This window comes from Vulpes lagopus, chromosome 7 (genome assembly GCF_018345385.1).
Source record: "Vulpes lagopus strain Blue_001 chromosome 7, ASM1834538v1, whole genome shotgun sequence".
NCBI classification, from domain to species: domain Eukaryota; kingdom Metazoa; phylum Chordata; class Mammalia; order Carnivora; family Canidae; genus Vulpes; species Vulpes lagopus.
This window is the reverse complement of record NC_054830.1, coordinates 57534772-57554057: the sequence shown is the minus strand read 5'-3', so window position 1 is coordinate 57554057 and position 19286 is coordinate 57534772. Positions and strand designations below refer to the sequence as shown.

The 19286-nt window shown below is 53.2% G+C and overlaps 1 protein-coding gene across 3 annotated transcripts; it reads left to right on the top strand.

The window, feature by feature from the left end:
- The first annotated feature begins 3012 nt into the window (after positions 1-3012).
- CHST13 (carbohydrate sulfotransferase 13) lies at positions 3013-18821 on the top strand. 3 transcript variants are annotated; one of them, XM_041762865.1, is made up of 4 exons: positions 3322-3351; positions 6101-6227; positions 15423-15502; positions 17568-18821. In XM_041762865.1, exons 2-4 carry the CDS (start codon positions 6221-6223, stop codon positions 18336-18338), a joined length of 858 nt encoding a protein of 285 aa, XP_041618799.1. In that variant the 5' UTR covers positions 3322-3351; positions 6101-6220; the 3' UTR covers positions 18339-18821. The 3 variants fall into 3 exon arrangements, with proteins under 3 accessions (XP_041618797.1, XP_041618799.1, XP_041618798.1); XM_041762864.1 differs by lacking the exon at positions 3322-3351 and adding an exon at positions 3369-5217; XM_041762863.1 differs by lacking the exons at positions 3322-3351; positions 6101-6227 and adding an exon at positions 3013-3117.
- Positions 18822-19286: the final 465 nt, after the last annotated feature.

Sequence of the window (19286 nt, the reverse complement as noted above, 5' to 3'; positions counted from 1 at the left end):
CAGCTGCAGACTGCTTGGAATAACTCACATGTGGCCCAGAGCACTCCCTGTCTGCCTCTCTGACTTCCCCATTCACTTCAGTCTCCCCCAGAGCCTCCTTGCTGCTTCTTGTTCACACCGATGGTGGTTTTAAAGCATGTCAGCGAATCTTTGCTTGGGTGCTTCTGCAAGTGGTGCTGCGGTATGGTCCTGCCTCCTGAGTCTGGGCCAAACTTAGTGGTTATTGCATAAGCAACAGGAGGAAGCCTGAGATGCTATGGAGCAGCCCAAGTACCCCGGGACCCCAGGCTGGGGTGTGCCATGGGGAGGTGCTGAGGCCAAACCCCTCACTGAGCTCTGGTGCATGAGGGAGCCATCAGGCATGGCCAGCCCAGGCCAGCCTCCAGGTGACCAGTCTCAGCTGCCATCTGATGCAGTAGCATGAGACTCCCACTGCATCAGACTCAGCCCCTTCCTCAAATCTTGACCCACAAAACTGTAAGCAAAATTTATTTTTTAAAAATTATTTTATTGGGATGCCTGGTGGCTCAGTAATGGAGCCTTTGGCCCAGGGTGTGGTCCTGGAGACCCGGGATCGAGTCCCATATCATGCTCCTTGCAGGGAGCCTGCTTCTTCCCCTGCCTGGTCTCTGCCTCTCTCGCTGTGTCTCTCATGAATAAGTAAAATCCTTAAAAATATATTATTTTATTTAAAATTAATTCATTAGCATATAGCATATCATTAGCTTCAGAGGTAGAGTTTAGTGATTCATCAGTTGCATAAAACACCCAGTGCTCATTCCATCACGTGACCTCCTTAATGCCCATGACCCAGTTTCCCCATCTCCCCACACACACCCCCTCCAGCAACCTGTTTGTTTCCTAGGGTTAAGAGTCTCTTATGGTTTGTTTTCCTCTCTGATTTTGTCTTATTTTATTTTTCCCTCCCTTCCTCTATGTTCCTTTGTTTTGTTTCATAAATTCCACATGTGAGTGAAATCATATGATAATTCTTTCTTGTGAGCAAAATTTAAATGGTTGTTTTAAGCTGCTAAATTTCAGCTTAAAACATTCCAGTAGCCATTAACTTTCTGGCTGCCTGGCACCCCCACTTTGTCCATTAATGGCTACTGGAACATTGCATCAGGGCCCCAGCAAGGGCCAGTCCTCGGCCTGGACATCTCCTCCTCCAGATACCTGTGTGGCTCCTCCTCACCCGGCACATCTGCTCAAGTGTGTGTCACATCTTCCCTGAGGTCTGCCCTCACCACCCTTGTTATGTGCAGTATACATGCTTTCCATCCTTTATCCTGCTTTATGCTCTTTATGGCACCATTTACCAGCTGGCACGATCTCATATAATTATTCCCGTTTTTTGTGGCCTCTCCATTCTATAATGTAAGGAGGAGCCACACAGGAGGGCCCAAGAGCCTGTCTTGCCCTCTGCCCTGGAGCCCCAGCAGTGTATAAATCAGGATCTGCCGAATGAATGATGAATGAATGAATGAGCCCCTTTGAGAGGACAGAGGCTGCAGGAGGCATCTTCTTAGGGAAGATACTGAGGCCTTGGGCCCCTGGCAAGGCATATTCAACCCCCCATCCCAAGACTCCACACTGAGGCACCCCCAAGGGCCTCCAGGAATCAGTTCCGCAGGGATAGGCTGAGATGTTGTTCTCAACTTTGGCCACCAGGTGGCAGCCCAGGAGACCAAGACTCCTGCCCTAAGGACCAGAGGCTGAGACCCCAGACAGAGAATGTGGGGCGGGGGAATCCAGAATGCACATGTGGATTAGATTTGGGACGCACTGGGCATGTGGATGACTGGAAATCCTTGGGTCCTGGGCCCAGAGCAGCGGCAGCCCTGCCTGAGGGCCAGATTGGCGCTGAGCTGGATGCGTCCCAAGGCTCTCTGTCCAGGTCACCCGGAAAGCCATAATAATGAGCTTCTGGTTTTATCTGCCAGCTGCGTTTCCCACTTCTCTGCCATTTGAGACCTATCATCACCACTTGGAGCCATATCTTTAAGCCAGCAGAACTATTATTTACTTAATATGTTTCCTTAAATAGATCTTTAAAACGTAGGTAAGTGTGGTAGGAAGGAACTTTTCTATCGGCACCGTAACGCAAGCCCCTCTTTTGCCAGAAACAAGCAGTAACTGTGAACAAGTCAATCCATCGCTGACATCTAGGATTCGGGTGGCACTCTCTGACGAGTGCACAGGGAACTGGGGCGCAGAGAGGTTAGGCAAATTTCCCGATCTCTCACAGTACTTAAGTGGCCCCTGCAGGGCTGGGAATTTTTCAAGAGCAGCTATAAACCGTAGTTTACTGCCGCCCCCCCCCCCCCCCCCCGCCCACCGCGAAGTGTTGGCTCAGGTGCACAGGCACACACCTGCGCACAGCATCACCTGCTCCCTTGGTTCCCTGCTAGCCTGACTTCTGGGCAGCAGGGCGCTCGGGTCGTGCCCGGTCCCTGTCCCTGCGCTCCGCGCCCCACAGGGCTGGCCGACGTTTATCTTCCGAAGGCGGGACTTCACTGTCATCCCCTCAGCACAGGGGTCCTCAGCAGGCCCAGTGCTCACCTGGAGGGGGTCCGTGGCCCGGACCAGGTGGGGCACAGCAGGAGTTCACAAGTGAGAGCTCCCAGCTCTCCCCGCCAGCGGGCCAGGACCTGCGCGGGCCAGAGTTCAGGCAGGCCCTGGAGACCCTGCGGACGACAAGGCTGCCGGGTGGCTTTGGGGGACGCGAGGGGCACTCAGGCCGGATACCGGGGGTGGCAGGTCCGGGGAGGGGGTCACGCACACAGGGCGGCTCCCCCATCCAGCCCTGGCAGGAAGGCACAGACCCCAGAGGACACGGTGCTCTTCAGGCCCACGGACCTGTCACACTGGTGACGCTTCCCGGCCTCGGGGAAGACGGTCCCTGGCCCTGGAGGCGCCTCGGGAGGCGGCGGGTGCAGCGGGCGGGCCGGGGCGGGTGCAGCGGGCGGGCCGGGGCGGGGCGGGCCGGGGCGGGTCCTCTGCCCGCGGGACCCGGGCGCCCGCCGACCGCAGCCCGGCGGCTCAGCATGGGGAGGCGCTGCTGGCGGCGGCGCGCGCTGGCGGCCGCGTGTCTGGGCGCCGCGCTCCTGCTCCTGGGTGAGTGCCCGTCGGGCCCCCGCACGGGCCGTGGCTCTGCTCCGCGCTGGGCCGGGGGCGGGGGCGTAGGCCCGACAGGCTCCGGCGCCGCCACCCCGCCCCGCTCCCCGCGAGGCTCTTGCGCCCCTGGGCACTCGGGCCCCCAGGCCCACAGGACGCGGGCGCCCGGGCCTCAGGCCCGCCGGGTGATGCCTCGGCGACTTGCCCCACACCCGGAAGGCCCCGGCGAGCGTGGTACGAGCGGCGGGGGCCCGACAGCGCCTGGTCCGGAAGGGGATCCCCGTGCGCCCCAGGCGCCGCCCGGAGCGCCCTGCGCGCCCTGGAGCTCCCTCGGGGGAGGGCAGGGGCCCTCCGCAGCGCGCGCTCGGGTTGGGGAGCCGAGCGCGGGGGCACAGGGGGGCATGGCTGACCTGCCGGCCGCCCGGCTGCGCGGGGGGTGACATGCCCGTCAAGCAGCCTGCTCTCCCAGCCGGCTCCTGTGCCTTTCCCGGCGCCAGTGCGTCCAGGGGGCAGGGGTGGGTGGGGAGGGGTCGGTCTACACCCCCCCCCACTTCGTGGGCTCTGTGACGACCCGCAGAGTCCCATCCTCAGCGACTCCCAGACAGGGTCCCAGGGGGTAGATAACCGCGCCCTGGGGTGGGCAGGGGCTGTGGGTAGGGGGTCAGGGTGGCCCCAGAGATGGGGCTGAGGAGTCTGCGCTCCCCCACCTGGCTGGGTCTAGGTTAGCAGATTAAGGTCATTCCAGAGCCTTCCCTGCTGTGTGACCTAATCCCTTCCCTCCCAGGTCCTTAGTACCCTCATCTAACAAACGGGGTGCTTGCGTTTAGAGGCCACCTGGGGAGATGAAGTTAAATGAGCCAGCAGACGGAAGGTGGCTGGCCCTCAGCCTCTTCGTCATGCCATCGCGGTGACTTGGGGTGGCACTGTGCTCCAGTCTTCCTAGGGTGAGGGGCTTCCTTCTCCTGCCCTCCCTCAAGCCTCCATGACTGTCTCTAGGCTGGAGGCCAAGGTTTCGCTGGGGTCCAGGTGAACAGGGCTTGGAGAGGACTCCGTAGTGTTCACCAGAGGTCTGGCCAGTCACCCTGCCACTCACACTGCTTCGCCCATGTCTGGACCCAGCCGCCTGGACCCAGACACCTCTCCAAGCCCATGGGAGGGAGCTGTGGTCAGTCTTTCTACCGCCATCCCCTTTGCAAGAGCAAGCTGGCTGTCTGGGAGCAGTACTCCGGTTCATGGCAGGTGCTCCTATGTCTTGGCTGAGCGGAGTGTCCCCTCACACAGTGTGGGTGGTGGCCCTACAGTCTGTGTCCACCTGGTCATTCACAGACAAAGATTTACTTAGGACCTGGACTCCCAGCCCCCAGGCCTCAGCTCCTTAGGTGGGGGTGTGAGATAGCATCTGGGCCCTGGTGTGTGGGGTGTGTGTCTGTGCGGGGGTGGGGAGGTATCTACACAGGAGTAGGTATTTTGGGTAAGCACCTGTGTGTTGTCTCTCTGGGCTTGTATGTCTCCCCTGCCGGGACACATCTCTCCTAACACCTCCTCCACCCAGGTCTGAGAGAAGAGAAGTGAGCTGAGGTACTGGTCACCCTCTGCACTTTGTTCCTTTTGACCTTCTCCTGCAAAACCCAGGAGAGCAGGGGCTTGAGAGAGTGACTCGGTCCCCCTTCCTAATCATAGCCTAGGCCACGTCCCCACCTGGGCTTCCCACCGCCACCGCCGTGTGAATACCTTAGCCATGACCAAAAAGGGTTAATCAAACCAACCTACCCAATGTATCCTGCTGGCTCTTTTTCCTCTGGAGCCATGAGCTAAAAGCCCATGACCTCAGGAGCCGGTGAGGGTGTGCTAATTGTTGGGCTCACAGGCATTGCATGGACCTGAAGGGGACACAGCTAGGTGGAAGGCCTCTGCCAACTGTTCACCTGGAGATGGACCCTGCTGTCCCGGGACTCTGAAAATGGCCTCAGTAGGGCCTTCAGCCTCCCTGAGCACATCCCTGAAGCTGTGCTCCAGGTTGGAAGGGGGCGAAGGTGTGGGGTGCCTCTGGCCTGGGAACCGGGCTCCAGGGCATGGGAGGAATGTCACCATCTTACTCAGGTAGGCAGATCGGGCACAGTCCCCTCCTTCTCCAAAACACAAGGTGTTGCCATACAGTGGCCAGGGGACCCCTGAAGGGCTGCCCCTACCGGCCTGGGGCCCCTGATGCCCATTCACTAGTGGGGCACTCTGAGCAGTCCCCAGGACCAATGCTGACCTTGTGCTTAGGGTTCTCAGGATGAGGAAGATGCAGAGCCGGGGGGGTCGGCTGCCCAGAGTACTGATGCCTCCACACCCCACCCTCACCCTAGGGTCCTGGGGTAGCTCCACTGTCACCTCACGCAGAATACAGAAATGCCCAATGCTCACTGGGGAGCCGAGGGGCCAGGGCCGAGGTCGGTCAGTGAGGACCGCCCAGGCCTGGCCTTGGAGCTGAGCAGGGCCCCTGCAGGACCCAGCAGCAGCATGTCGGCGCAGAAGCCAGGGCTCTTTGCAGCGGCAGCTAGAGGAGGCCAGAGCAGGCAGCGTGCCCCTGGCTGCATGCTGTTCCCCACTTCCCACTGACTCCCCTGTGGGACCCCATCCCCCAGACGTCCCCCATCACCCATGCACACTGGGGCCCCGGGGCCTGGCTCTACATGCTCTGATTCCTTTCCCAGTCTTGGCCCCTGGTCCCTCACAGGCAAATGAGGCCTCTGAGGCCAGGAGCCTCCCAGAGGACACTGCTTCAGTGAGGACATCTCAGCTCAGGCCCACTTAAGCCAGATGTGGCTGCCTTCAGGCATGGGCAGATCCAGAGGCTAAAACGTCTCCAGCTCTAGGTTTGGCTTTTCTCTACGATAGCCTCACTTTGAGCTCCCTCAGTCCAACGGGAGGGCTCATTTACTGGTAGTGCCAGGCAGAGTCCCAGGGATGTGTCTCACAGGCCTGAATTGGGTCACAGGGTGTCCCCCTCTGAGCCACCTGCTACGGCAGAAGGGGACGGAATGCTCTGCTTGGCTAGGCCTGGTCACATGCCTATGCCAGAAGCTCTGAGAGGAGAGAGCCTATCAGAACCACCTGTATGGAAGGTAAGCCAGTTTGTTCCTGGAGGGAAATCAAGCAGGCTAGCCAAAAGGAGGGGGTGGCCACTGCTGGCAGCCGAGTAAAGAGATGCTCACCACACTGCTGTCCATTCTCAGATACTGCCAGAGTGCTCAGGGCTCGGAGGCACCTTCCCTGCCTCCAGAGGGTACCATGAGAAAAGGCTGGCTGGCAAGATGGATGGCTCGCTAGAGCAGAAGTAATTGGCAATCCCATTTTGCAGAGAAAGAGACTAAGATTAGGAGAAGGGAAGTGACTTGCTCAAGGTCACCCAGCAAGGAAGTGTGGGGGCCAGGATTTACATCCTTGTCTAAATCCCTAACCTTTTTGCTTGTTTCTCTATAGGACAGGGGTTTGGGGTTGGGCTTTGAAGGCTGCTTAGGAATTCACCAGGTGGGAAAATGAAGAAAGGGAATTTGGGGCAGAGGAAATACACAGACAAAAATATGGAGGAGTGAAAAGGCTTGGTGTGCTAAGGGCTGTGTGTGGGCAGAGCTCAGGGCTTATGAGAAGAGGCAGTAGGGTAGAGCCAGAAAGGTTCTAGAAGTTGGGGCCGGATCATGGGTGGTCTTGAATGGCAGGCCAGGAGTTGGTACTCTCCCTATGGCCATATGGGGTCTTTAAATAAATATTCATCGACACTAGGTGAGGTACAGGGATTACAAGAAAACAGGACAGTCCCCTTTTTACAGAGCTGACCTTCCGGAGAGGCAGCCAGACATCAACCCTATTCCAACCGCATCATTTCAGTGGTAATAAATGCCCTGAATAAATTAAAAGGAGAGGCTGAGAAAGATCCTGGTGTGGAGTGCTGCTTTCTGAAGAGACCCTCTTTCCAGAGGGGACTTCCGAGTTGAAATCTGAACAAGAAGTAGTTAAAGTATTAGGATTCCTAGAGGAGCATCCCAGCCAAGGAACAGTTAGTGCAAAGGCCTTGAGGTGAGAACCCACCTAATGTATACATTGATTGGCAGAAAGACCACTGTGGCTGGAGCTGGGGGTGGGGAGAAGGTGGGAGGTACAGCAGGAGGGGCTCTGGGAAGGAACAGGAAATTATTGTTAGCTGGTAGGAAGCCATGTAGGTCTTAAGATCACCAAGGTAGAGGGAAGAGAGAGAAGCAGCTGGGCGAGGAGACTCCTGTGGTTATCCTGGACAGAGCCACTGGGGCTTGCCGCCCTCAGCTACCCACCCTGGAGGAGGTGGGCGTGGGGTTCATTCTGGAGGTAGAAGTGATGAGACCATACCCAAGACTGATCTGGCCAGATCAGCGGTTCCAATCCAGATGGTATGTGGAGCTCAGCAAATAGAGTTTGAATTTTAAATACAAGTGGAAAGATCTCTATTTGTCTTGGGGGGTGGGGGAATAGAATTGTTTTTTATTTGTGAAGGGCTTGTTAACATGTTCCCCCATGGGCCTGATTACCAGAGGAAATGTCCCTGACCCGGGGGCATGCAGCCCTGAAGCTGACTGGATGGCTGGGGCCACCCTCCAGACCCCCCATGCCCCTCCCCCAAGCAAGGTCCCTGGGGCCTATGGGTGTTGTTTGGGCCTGACTGTCCCTGCCTGTCTGGTCTTGCAATACTATGCCCAGCTAGAACTTATTAACCAGAAACCATGTGTTGTAATGTTTGCTCCCTGACTGGGAATCACCAAACAGTATTTTCCCCCAAATGGGCCACAGGATGGCTTGTGCCCTGCCTGGCCCCAAGGGCAGCCAAAGCCTTTCCTCAGGGGTGGGTGTGCGAAGGACCATTTATGGGGCTTCTGCGTTCAGTTTCCCTCAGCTTCCACCCACTAGCCTGGAAGTTTTGTGGGGATGGGTGGGGCCACGTGCTGGGCAGAGTGGGCGTCTGAGAGATGTGCCCTCAGAGGCACACATGCGCTGTGTATGTTTGCATGGGGTCAGATCCTGTGTCTGGGCTTTACCTGCTGTGAGGCCTTAGGCGTGTTTCTTGGCCTCTCTGAGCCCGTTTCCCCGTCTGTCAAATGCAGATAAAATAGTTTCTACCTGATAGGAGTCGACGTGTCAATGTGTGCAAGGCCCTGAGCACAGTCCCATGGGCTGGCTGACTCCCGGGCTGTGCCCTGGGGGTTCTTCCCTGGTTCCCTTGACCCTTTGCCAGCTGCCACATGCAGTGGGCACTGCAGGATGTTGGGTTGGTCTTCACACTGCTCTACTGGACGGGGACTGTGGGCTGCTTGTGAGGCTGGCGCTGCATGCTTTCCATGGCCTGGGTCCCTCTGGGCACGGGCTCTGGGCTCTCCCAGACTGTGGGCTGCTCACCCTGAATTGCTTCCTCCCCTTCAATCCCAGCTGGTTCACTTTGAGCAATTTCAAAACTCCAGCTGTTTACCCCTGTGATGTTTCTCCTTCTGCCAGCCTCTGTCCCTGTCATTGTGTGGAGCTCTCTTTCTCCGTCTGCGTCTCTAGCACACCCTCATCCCTCCCACCTCCCTTCCTCCACCCTCCCAGACCCCCTCCATAACCTTCTGTGATTTTTGTTTCCTTTTTCAAAGCAGAAGGTTGCGGTTTTGCCTGTGGCTGCCCTGTGCTGGCACAAGCCCCTCCCTGGCCGCGAGATGGGGCCTGCCACCTGGCTGTCTCTGGCTGATCTGCTCCAGGGTGCCCTTGGCAGGGAGCCTGGGACCTGTAGCTTAGTGGAGGGGCTGTGGGGTGGAGGACGCAGGCCAAGAGAGGCTTGGTACAACCAGAGTGGAGGTTGGGGGATGCCTCAGTATGGCCCTGCCTTCCAGAGTGGGGGGCTGGATGCAAGGATCTTCAAGGCAATTCCCTTCTGGCCCTCCAAACCCATCTGTCCCCCTCCATGGCCAGCCTGCCCATCCCACTGACTGTAGGTCTTTCTGATGTGTGTGGCGGGAAGGGGTGGGGCTGGGTGGGGTGGCCCAGCCCTGTAATCACTGGCCTCAGCTATTCTATAAATAGGGCCTGACTGTGGTGCCTGTTTCCTCTGACCCTACACCCACTGGCCCCTGAAGTCTAGTATGGGACCCACTTTCCTGCCGGGTGTTTACCAAGGATACCACCAACGCAAGGGTTGGTGTTTCCAAAGGCTGGGTGGCTCCGAGTGGTGGGGCCTTGGGGTGGAAATGGGCTTGGGTTTGCTTCACTGTTCCTAAAGGCACCCCCTCCCAGCCCCCTGGTGGGTACCTGCCCTTCCTCAAACCCATGCTGTGGCCCTGCGAGGAGCTCATCAGTGGGTGACCTTGGGCCACAAGTAACACATCTCTAGAATGGTGAAAAGGGTACCTACCTCTCCTCCACAGGCTGAGTGTGGCTGTGCTCACGTGGCTCACACTCAGCAGCAGCGGCCAACCTGCCAGCCCTGAGCCTGTACTGGGAGAGGCCAGCCAACATTGCCGCCACCTCTGGTCGGTTCATTTCCCGATGACAGTGCTGTTGCTGGGATGTGTCCAGCTGCCAGGAGACAAAGGTTCAAATCCTAAGACCACTGATGAATCCCCTGAGGGCCTCACCTTCTCCCTGAACCTCCTGGAACCCTGAACAAGGCCAGGCCTTGTTCCCAGGACACTGGAGAAAGCAGGGAGCCCGAGGCTGCCAGAGGCATGCCAGGAGGCCCTGGACAGTGGGCTTCAGGTGCACACAGAGGTTTCTGGAGGTCAAGGCAAGGCCCATCTAGCTGTCATTCGTTCATTCATTCATTCATTCATTCATTCAACCAACCTCTGCCAGGTATTGCTGTAATGCAAGGGTTCTCAGAATGTGCCCCTGGGCCAGCAGCAGCATTGCCTGGGAGCTGGTAGAAATGCAGCCCAAATTCTTGGGCCCCACTCCAGCCCGACCGGGCTAGAATCTCCGGGTGTGGGGCTGGGTAATCTATGTTTTCACTGACACCCATGCATGCTCAAATTTGAGAACCACTATTCATGGTCAATTTTCCAACAGTTAATCAAATTTCCCAAGTTTATCTGTTTGTCAAAAACATGTCTTAAAAACTCCTGAATCTTTTTGATGAATGTATTCTTGGCAGCATTTTAAAGACTCTTCATTTTGTTGAAAGCCAAGCGTCATGGAAACATTCACTCTTCTTATGAATATATTCCTTTCTCATATGATCTTGAGTTCTTGAAGATATTATTCTTATGAATAAGCATATTCTTATGAATTCAAGATTATGATAGCCATTGACTGTATTTACATTTGTAAGCTAGATTTACATAAAATGTCCTTGCACATATTCTTTTCCTATGGCAATATTTTTTTTTTTTTTTGAGATCTAGTTCTCATTCCATAAAATTCACTTTTCTTAAAGTACACAATTCAGTGGTTCTTGCTGGGGGAACCCATGGGGCTCAGTTGGTTAAGTGTCCGACCCTTGGCTTCAGCTCAGGTCATGATCAAGCCCTGCATCACACTTTGTGCTCAGTGCAGAGTCTGCTTCAGATTCTGTCTCCCTCTCACTCTGTCTCAAATAAGCCTTAAAAATTTTTTTTAAATACTTGTGCATTAGGACCACTCTCTAATTCCAGAATATTAGCCATCATTGGTCACTGCCCACTTTCCCAGTGATTGCTCCCTCCCTGTGTCCCCCCCACCCCAGGCAACCACTCATCTAGTTTCTGTTTCTATGGATTTGCCTATTTTGGATATTTCAAAATATCGTCAATGGAATCAAACAATATGTGGCCTTTTGAGTTGGGTTTCTTTCACTGAATGTAATGTTATGAAGTTTAGCCATGTCAAAGCCTGTGTCAGTACTCCTTTCCTTTTTATGGATGAATAATATTCTTAGGTATGGATGTACCTCAGTATTTACCCATTCATCAGCTGACGGACTTCTGAGGTCTTGGTTATTAAATATATTGCTGACAGGAACATTTGTGCATAAGCTTTTGTGTGAACATATTTTCAGTTCTCCTGGTTGTGCACCTAGGAGTGGACTTGCTGGGTCATAGGCTAATTCTATGTTTAACTTTTTCCCCTCCCAATTTTTATTATTGTGATAAAACACACATAACGTAAATTTTGCTATCTTAATCATTTTTAAGTGTAGGGCTCAGTAATACCAATGTGTTGACAGTGTTGTGTGACCATCATCTCCAGAGCTCTTTTCATCTTGTAAAACTGAAACTCTGCACCTATTAAATGACTCCCCTCTGCACCTTGGCAACCATCCCCTGCTTTCTAGCTCACTGGTTAGTACTACTCTAGGTACTCTACAAGTACAATCATTCATGATTGGTCCTTTTGTGGTTGGCTTCTTTCACTCACCATAATCTCCTCACAGCTCGCCCATGTTGTAGAGTGCGTCAGAGTTTCCTTTCTTTTCAAGGGAATAATATTCATTTCATGAATGGACTGCATTTTGCTTCCATTTGTTCATCTCTTGATGGACTCTTGGGTTGAATGCTGCTACGAACAGGAGTGTGCAAATATCCCTTAGACGCCCTGCTTTTTCATCTCTTTTGGGTATGTACCCAGAAGTGGAATCGCTGGGTTATATGGTAATTCCACATTTAACTGTATGTGGAGCCTCTGTGCTATTTTCACAGCAGCTGCCCCATGCTATATTCCCACCAACAGTGAACAGGGTTCCAATTTCTCCACATCAACAACATTTTTGTTTTCTTTTTTTTTTTATAGTAGCCATAATAATGGGTATGAGGTGGTATGTCGTTATCATATAGATTTGCATTTCCCCAATGATTAATGATGTTGTGCATCTTTTCATGGGCTTCTTGGTCATTCGTATATCTTCCTTGGAGAGATGTCTATTCAAGTCCTTTGTCCATTTTTGATGTGTATTTTTTGTTGTTGAGTTTTAGAAGTTCTCTATATATCTCCTATCAGATACATAACTTATAAGTATTTTCTCCCATTCTGTGTGTTGTCTTTGGAGGTCTTTAAATTTTCACCAAGTCCAATTTACCTATCTTTTCTTTTGTTACCTGTGCCTTCGGTTGTATCCAAGAGACCACTGCCAAATCCAATGTTGAAAAGCTTTTGTCTTATGTTTTCTCCTAAGAGTTTTATTATTTTAGGTCTTACATTTAGGTCTTTGATCCATTTTGAGTTAAATTTTGTATATGGTGTGAAGTAAGGGTCTGAATACATTCTTTTGCATGTGGATATCATCCAGTTTTCCCAGCACCAGTTGTTGAAAGGAGTGTCCTCTCCCACCCTGAATGGTCAAAATCATTGAACATATATATATGTAAGGGTTTATTTCTGGGCTCTCTATTCTATTGATTTATATGTCTGTCCTTACACCACCCACGGTTTTGTTACTATAGCTTAGTAGTTAGTTTTGAAATTAGGAAGTGTGTATCTGCCAGTTTTGTTCTCTTTTAAGATTTTTTTTTTTTTTGGCTATTTTAGGTCACGTATGAACTTTAGGATGGGTTTTTCTATCTCTGCAAATAAAAATGTCATTGGAATTTTGACAGAGGTTGCATTGAATCTGTAGATCATTTGGGGCAGTACTGACATTTCATCAATAGTAAGTTTTTCAATCCATGGACATGGGATGTGTTTTCATTTCTTTGTGTCTTCTTTATTTCAGGAGTATTTTGTAGTTTCCATTGTACAAGTCTTTCACTTCCTTGGTTATCTTAATTCCTAAGTATTTTGTTCTTTCTTAGACTATTGTAAATGGAATTGTTTTTGTACTTTCCTTTTCATATTGTTCATTGTGTATGGAAGTACAACTGATTTTTTATGTTGTCTTTGTATCCTGCTACTTTGGTGAACTCATTTATTAGTTCTAACAGTTTTCTGCGTGTGGAATCTTTAGGGTTTTCTGCATATAAGGTCAAATCATCTGCAAACAGAAATAATTTTATTACTTCCTTCCAGTTTGGATACCTTTTATTTCTTTTTCTTGTCTAATTGCTCTGACTAGAACTTTCAGTATTGTGTTGAATAGAAGTGGCAAGATGGGCATCTTTGCTTTATTCCTGATGTAGAGGAGAAGCTTTTAGTCTTTCACTATTGAACATGAGTTTTTCCTTCCTTTTTTTTTAAGGTTTTATTTATTTATTCAGGCATCTCAACTGTAGGTTTTTCATATATGGTTATTGTTTTGTGTTGCTTTCCTTCTGTTCCTTGTTTTTTGAGTTTTTTTTTTTTAATATTATGAGAGTATTTTTGTTTCATATACTTTGATGGCCTGCCATTAGGCAAGTGAATGTTTATAATTGTTCTATCTTGAAGTATTACAACTTTTATTTATATATATAAAGTCCTTCTTTGTCTCTTGTAACCTTTTTTGATTCATAGTCTATTTTGCCGATATTAACACAGCCACCTTTGCTCTATTTTGGTTATTATTTGCTTGAAATATTTTTTTTCCATCCTTTTACTTTCAACCAGTTTGTGTCACAGGATCTCAAGTGAATCTCTTGTAGACAGCATATAGAGCTGGGTCAGGTATTTTTATCCATTCTGCCAGATTCACCATTTTGACTGGTAAATTTAATCCATTGATGTTTAAATTAATTGCTGATAAAGAGGAACATCTTTCATTTTGTGGGTTTTTTTTTGTCATTTTGTTATTGTCCTATGTCTTATAGTTTTTATTAAGCCTTCATTTCCTGTACCACTGTCTACTTCTGTGCTTAATTTATTTTTTGTAGTAAAATGTTTAAATTCCTTTCTTATTTCCTTTGTGTCTACTTATGGGAATTACATTGAACATCCTAAAATTATATGTTGTATTTTGAATTTATACAAGTTTTTTCATTTGAATGGGCTATACTTTTCCTGTTTCTTTGTATGGCTTCTAATTTTTTTGTTGAACACTGGACATTTGAGTATCATAATGTCACTCTGGAAATCAGATTCTCTTTCTCAATGATTGCTGTTGTTAGTTTCTGTTTTTGTTTTTCTGATTGTTGTAGCCTGTCTCTGTGCTGAGGTTCAGCCCAAGGTATAAATTCAAGATCTTCTTAGGTCTTTTATGAGCCTCTCCCTGGGCATTCGCAGTCAGTTTCTAATTTTCCCCACCTATGCAGTTGTCAAAAAGCCATCTGAGTGGGTGAGACATTGTATCTTATTGAGGTTGATTTGAATTTTCCTAACAGCTAGTGATGCTGAGCATCTTTTTATATGTTATTGGCAATTTGTATATTATTGAAGAAATGTCTATTCAGATCCTTTGCCTACTTAAAAGGTTGGGTTATATCTTTTATCATTTGGTTATAGGCATTCTTTATATATTTTGGATACTAATCCCTTATCAGATATATGATTTGAAAATATTTTCTCCCAGTTGGTGGGTTGTTTTTTTACCTTCTTGATGATGTCCTTTGAAGCAGAAGGTTTTATTTTTTATTTTTTAAATATTTTATTTATTTATTCATGAGAGACACAGAGAGAGAGAGGTAGAGACACAGGCAGAAGGAGAAGCAGGCTCCCTGCAGGGAGCCCAATGCGGGACTCATCCCAGGACTCCAGGATCACACCCTAAACCAAAGGCAGAGACTCAACCGCTGAGCCACCCCGTCGTCCCAAGCAGAAAGTTTAAAATATTGATATAGTCCAACATATGTGGTTTTTTTCTTTTGTTATCTGTGTAAGCAGAGTTTTTGGTGGTTTTAGGAAGACTGAGCAATGCAATACTGAGACAGATAGATAGCATTCCTGTGTGTTGTCTTCCAGTCTGGGAGACAGTGAAACCTGCATTTATCATGAAGTGGCGTACACGCTGGCCAGGGAAGTATAAGCTGCTTAGGAGTCCACGGAGGTCATGTGGCTTGGCGGGCTGTCACTGGAGAGCCTGTAGCTTGGCTGTGCCACCTCTGTTGCCACACCCAGCTTGGTGAGCTCCTTAGGGCTCCATGGACATGGGGCTGGTAGGGGTGGGGCATGAAATGAAGGCAGATGGAGATGTGTAAGGTTGGGTGGTCAGGCCTTTACCAGAGGGCTGTGGGCTGAGTACCACCTTTCCTCTCATCCCTGCCTGCCTGGCATCCTCCAGCTCTGATGGGCAGGACATGGGGGCAAGAGCGATACCAAGTACCCTGCCCTGCTGCATTAGGGGGCCTATCAGTGCCCCACACTTCTCCAAGCCCCCCAGAGGCAAACAAGGCACAAGAGGGAAACTGAGTCCCAGAGGGACTCAAATATGCCCAAAGGAGTTGGCCAAGTCCCCCAAGGGCTACAGCCAGTCCATCTGATGCCTCTTTCCTTATGCCCCATAGCATTTGAAAACAGCCTGAGCTCTGGCTGGCTCAGTGGGAAGAGGAGAAGTCCTCTGCAGATGCTTTATGACTTGGACCAGGTAAGTGGACAGACCCCCCCCACCCCCACCCAGTGATGCATCCCTCTACCTCCAGCCATGGGAACATGAGAGCCTCAGTGTAGACCTGCTATCATGGGACTAGAGCCCACAGTATGGCATGAAGAGGCTTCTTCTGCAAATCAAGGCCATATGCAGGGAGGAGAATGTCTGTGATAAGAGCAAATCTTAAGGCAAGCTGAGAGACATGGGGTCACTACCCACCCACCCATCCATCCATCCATCCACCCACCATCCACCCAACAACAGACTGAGGCCACACTGTGCCAGGCACTCTTCTATATGTTGTGGATATAAAAGAGTAAAGCAGACCCTCAGGAAGTTGACAGTCTAATGGGGAGACAGGAATTAAGTGAAACCCAGATTTTAGTACCTGCTATGATAAGGAAACATGCAGGGAGCCCCTGCCCTTGAGACACATGGACCAGGAGGCTTGGTGGCTCATGTGCTCCGCTTCTGTGAGCCTGCTGTGACCATGCACATCCCCCCCCCCACTACACATACACACAGTTAGACCCCACTGAGAGCCACAGGCACCTGGCTCACACATACTGCAGCAGGCACAAGGAGGCACCCATTCAGACAGCGTTGTGTAGAGCACCTATTGCATGCCGGCCATGCTCAATATGCTGCTGATCCAGTGGCAAGCAGGTCAGCTGAGTCCCTGACCTGGTACAGCCGGCACTCCCATGTGGGGGAGACATATCATCGCACTGCCACCTGCACTAACCTGTCACTGATTTGCACCTAAAGGGGCAGTACAAAGTGTGACAAGAGATCTACAAAGAAGGTCCTAGTTTAGATGGGGGAGACTGATCCTCTCTGAGGAAGGGACATGGGAGCCGAGACCTGCTGAGGAGTTAAGAAGCAAAAAGTAGGGGCCTGAGTGCCTGGCAGTGGACAGATGACAGAAGAGGGTATGTGAGGTATGCCAGGGGTGGGCAGCAGCTTGGCAGTGCCTGGCAGCTGGGGCAAGGGCAAGAGGGAACCATAAAGGGTTTTAAGCTGGGGAGAATGATCAGACAGGTTGGGTAGGTATCTGTTCACTGAATTCCCAGGGGCTGAGCCAAGGGGCCTGCAGAGCTTATCTAACCCATGCCCTTGGGTTGCAGGTGTGGAGGCCTTGGTTCAGAGAGGGTGAGTGGCTTGCCCTGGGCCATACAGCAAGCTGAGGGCAGGCCAGGCTCGCAGTAGGATCCTGGGGTCCCACAGGCTTCTGAAGGGGCGTGTGGGGCTAGCTCAGCCCCTTCACAGCCTGAGGTCCCAGTGACTGTTGGGTGTCAAGGCCCTGGTAGCGTAGCACCTTGTAGCAGGAGAAATAGGAATAATAAAAGTAACCCGGCCAACGAGGACTAATGGCATACCAGATACTCTAATTCTGTGAATTTATTTTGTCCTCATGGTAACCATTCCACAAGGTAGGGCTGTTGTTATCCTTGTTCACAGATGAGGAAACCGAGGCACAGGGATGCCAAGGACACAGAGGAGGTCACAGAGCTCATAAGGGCTACAGGCAGGCTAAGGATGCAGGCAGCCGAATCCAGTTGGGCTGGGAGAGATGAGGGTCAGAGCTGCAAGATATGTTCTGGGCCGGGGGACATGGCCCCGGCTTCTGAGTCCTAAGGGGCCTGCTTGGGACTCCCAGCTTCCCTGCTTGGCAGCTGTAGGCGACTCATTTCTTCTGAGCCTCAGTCTTCTCAGTTGTATGGAGATAGTATTGACGGGTCTTGGTATCTAGGGGAATCCAAGCAACCGAAAAGCTGACTTTAGGCATCGGGGCAGTCCGTGTTTGCTTCCCAGGATGTTCAGAGGCCAGCAGCCCCCGTACAGGTATAGCGGTCGCACGGGGCCCGCTGCCGCCCTCCGAAGGGCGGCCCATGAGACATCGTGTTGCCCCAGGGCTCCAAGTCCCGGTCTGGGCAGATCCCGGTCCGCAGACCCCGGTCCGGCCCGTGGGTGGGGGGCGGCGGGCCGGGCTGCGCGCGCTGACCGCGCCCCGACCGCGCCCGACCGCGCCCTCCTTGCCCTCCGCGCCCGTCGCCCTCAGGGCCCGCGCTCCGCCCTGGCCGCCCTGGCCGCCGAGCACCGGCAGCGCCGCGACCTGCTGCGCCGCGCCTGCAGCCGCCACACGCGCCGGCAGCGCCTGCTGCGGCCCGAGGACCTGCGGCACGTGCTGGTGGACGACGCGCACGGGCTGCTCTACTGCTACGTGCCCAGGGCGGCCTGCACCAGCTGGAAGCGCGTGCTGCTGGCGCTGAGCGGCCGCGGCCCCGCCGACCCGCGCGCCATCCCCGCGCCCGAGGCGCACGCGCCCGGCCGCCTGCCCTCGCTCGCCGACTTCGGCCCGGCCGAGATCAACCGGCGGCTGCGCGCCTACCTGGCCTTCCTGTTCGTGCGCGAGCCCTTCGAGCGCCTGGCGTCCGCCTACCGCAGCCAGCTGGCCCGCGGCCACGACGTGCGCTTCGCCGAGTTCCTGGCCTACCTGCTGGAGCCGCGCACGCGCCGCGACGAGCCCCTCAACGAGCCCTGGGAGCGCGCGCACGCCCTGTGCCACCCGTGCCGCCTGCGCTACCACGTGCTGGGCAAGTTCGAGACGCTGGCGGAGGACGCGGCCTTCGTGCTGCGCCTGGCGGGCGCGCCGCACCTGCGCTTCCCCGCGCCGCCGCCGGGCGCCGCCGCCGCCGCCCGCCGCCGCGCCGAGCGCCTCTTCCGCGACGTCAGCCCCTTCTACCAGCGGCGCCTCTTCGACCTCTACCGCATGGACTTCCTGCTCTTCAACTACTCGGCCCCCGCCTACGTGCGGCTGCCCGCACCCTGAGCGCCCCCCGACCCCGGCCGCGCCCCCGCCCCCCCCCCCCCCCCCCCCCCGGCCGTGCACCTGTGCCCTCCTGACACCTGAGGCCGCCGCCTCCAGCTGCTCCCGGGGGCAGGCACTTGACACACCCCGGGGCGAGGGAGCGCAGCGCTACAACTTTGTAGCCTGTGCCCCCAAGCCTGCTGGCTCGATGCAGCCCGCCCCCCGGCCCAGTACCTCCCTCACCCCGCCTGCCCTGGTGCTGACAGCCCTGGCTCAGGAGGAAAGGCCCGCGTTACGGCGCGCAGGCCAGGGCCGGCCTCCCCGGAGCTGCCTCCCTCTCTGCCTCTCCGTGGAGCTGGCCCCACCTTTGAGCTCAACCTGCCATACCCCTAAGTCTTCCGTGTGCGCCCGCAGAGCCCAGGGTGCAATAAGGCGGCAGGTTTCAGAGGACCTCAGTGAGCCGGGGAGCTCAGGTTTCTGAAATAAATGTTTTGCTACTTCTGACATGTTCGAGTTTCTCCGCTTCATTTTGCCATTTGCTCTGCTGCTTAGGGCTGTGGGATCTCGGGCATCTTAAATCTCTGAGCCTCAGCTTGCCTTTGCTGCCAAGTGGCACAAGAGTGCCCGGTGGTCATGAAGATCCGTCGGAGGAGACAGAGAGCCTGGGTCTCCTTCACAGAGGCCACACGTGTGAGGGGCTGTATGGGGAGTGGGGGCACCATTGGCTGCAGCTGCTAAATTCTGGCTGGGCCAGCAACAGTGAAAGCTCGGGAAGGGGGGCAGGGGGAAATCTGACCTTTCTTATTGTCAACGTTAGAGATTAAAACAAAAACCCTGTGCCTTGGGCACCTCCCACACTTCTGTGGGTGTGTGGGTGTATATTTGCAGTGTGTGTCAGCCCACTTGGCAATGAGGACCCACCTTTCTGGCTTTGGGAGGACAGCCAGCTGTGAGAGTCCCTTTGGAAGG

Excerpts from the sequence above, each read along its gene's own strand:
- CHST13 (XM_041762863.1), top strand. The coding sequence starts at position 3,048 with ATGGGGAGGCGCTGCTGGCGGCGGCGCGCGCTGGCGGCCGCGTGTCTG. Across the intron at positions 3,118-15,422 it reads CGCCGCGCTCCTGCTCCTGG|CATTTGAAAACAGCCTGAGC; the intron begins GTGAGTGCCCGT and ends TATGCCCCATAG. Across the intron at positions 15,503-17,567 it reads TGCTTTATGACTTGGACCAG|GGCCCGCGCTCCGCCCTGGC; the intron begins GTAAGTGGACAG and ends CGTCGCCCTCAG.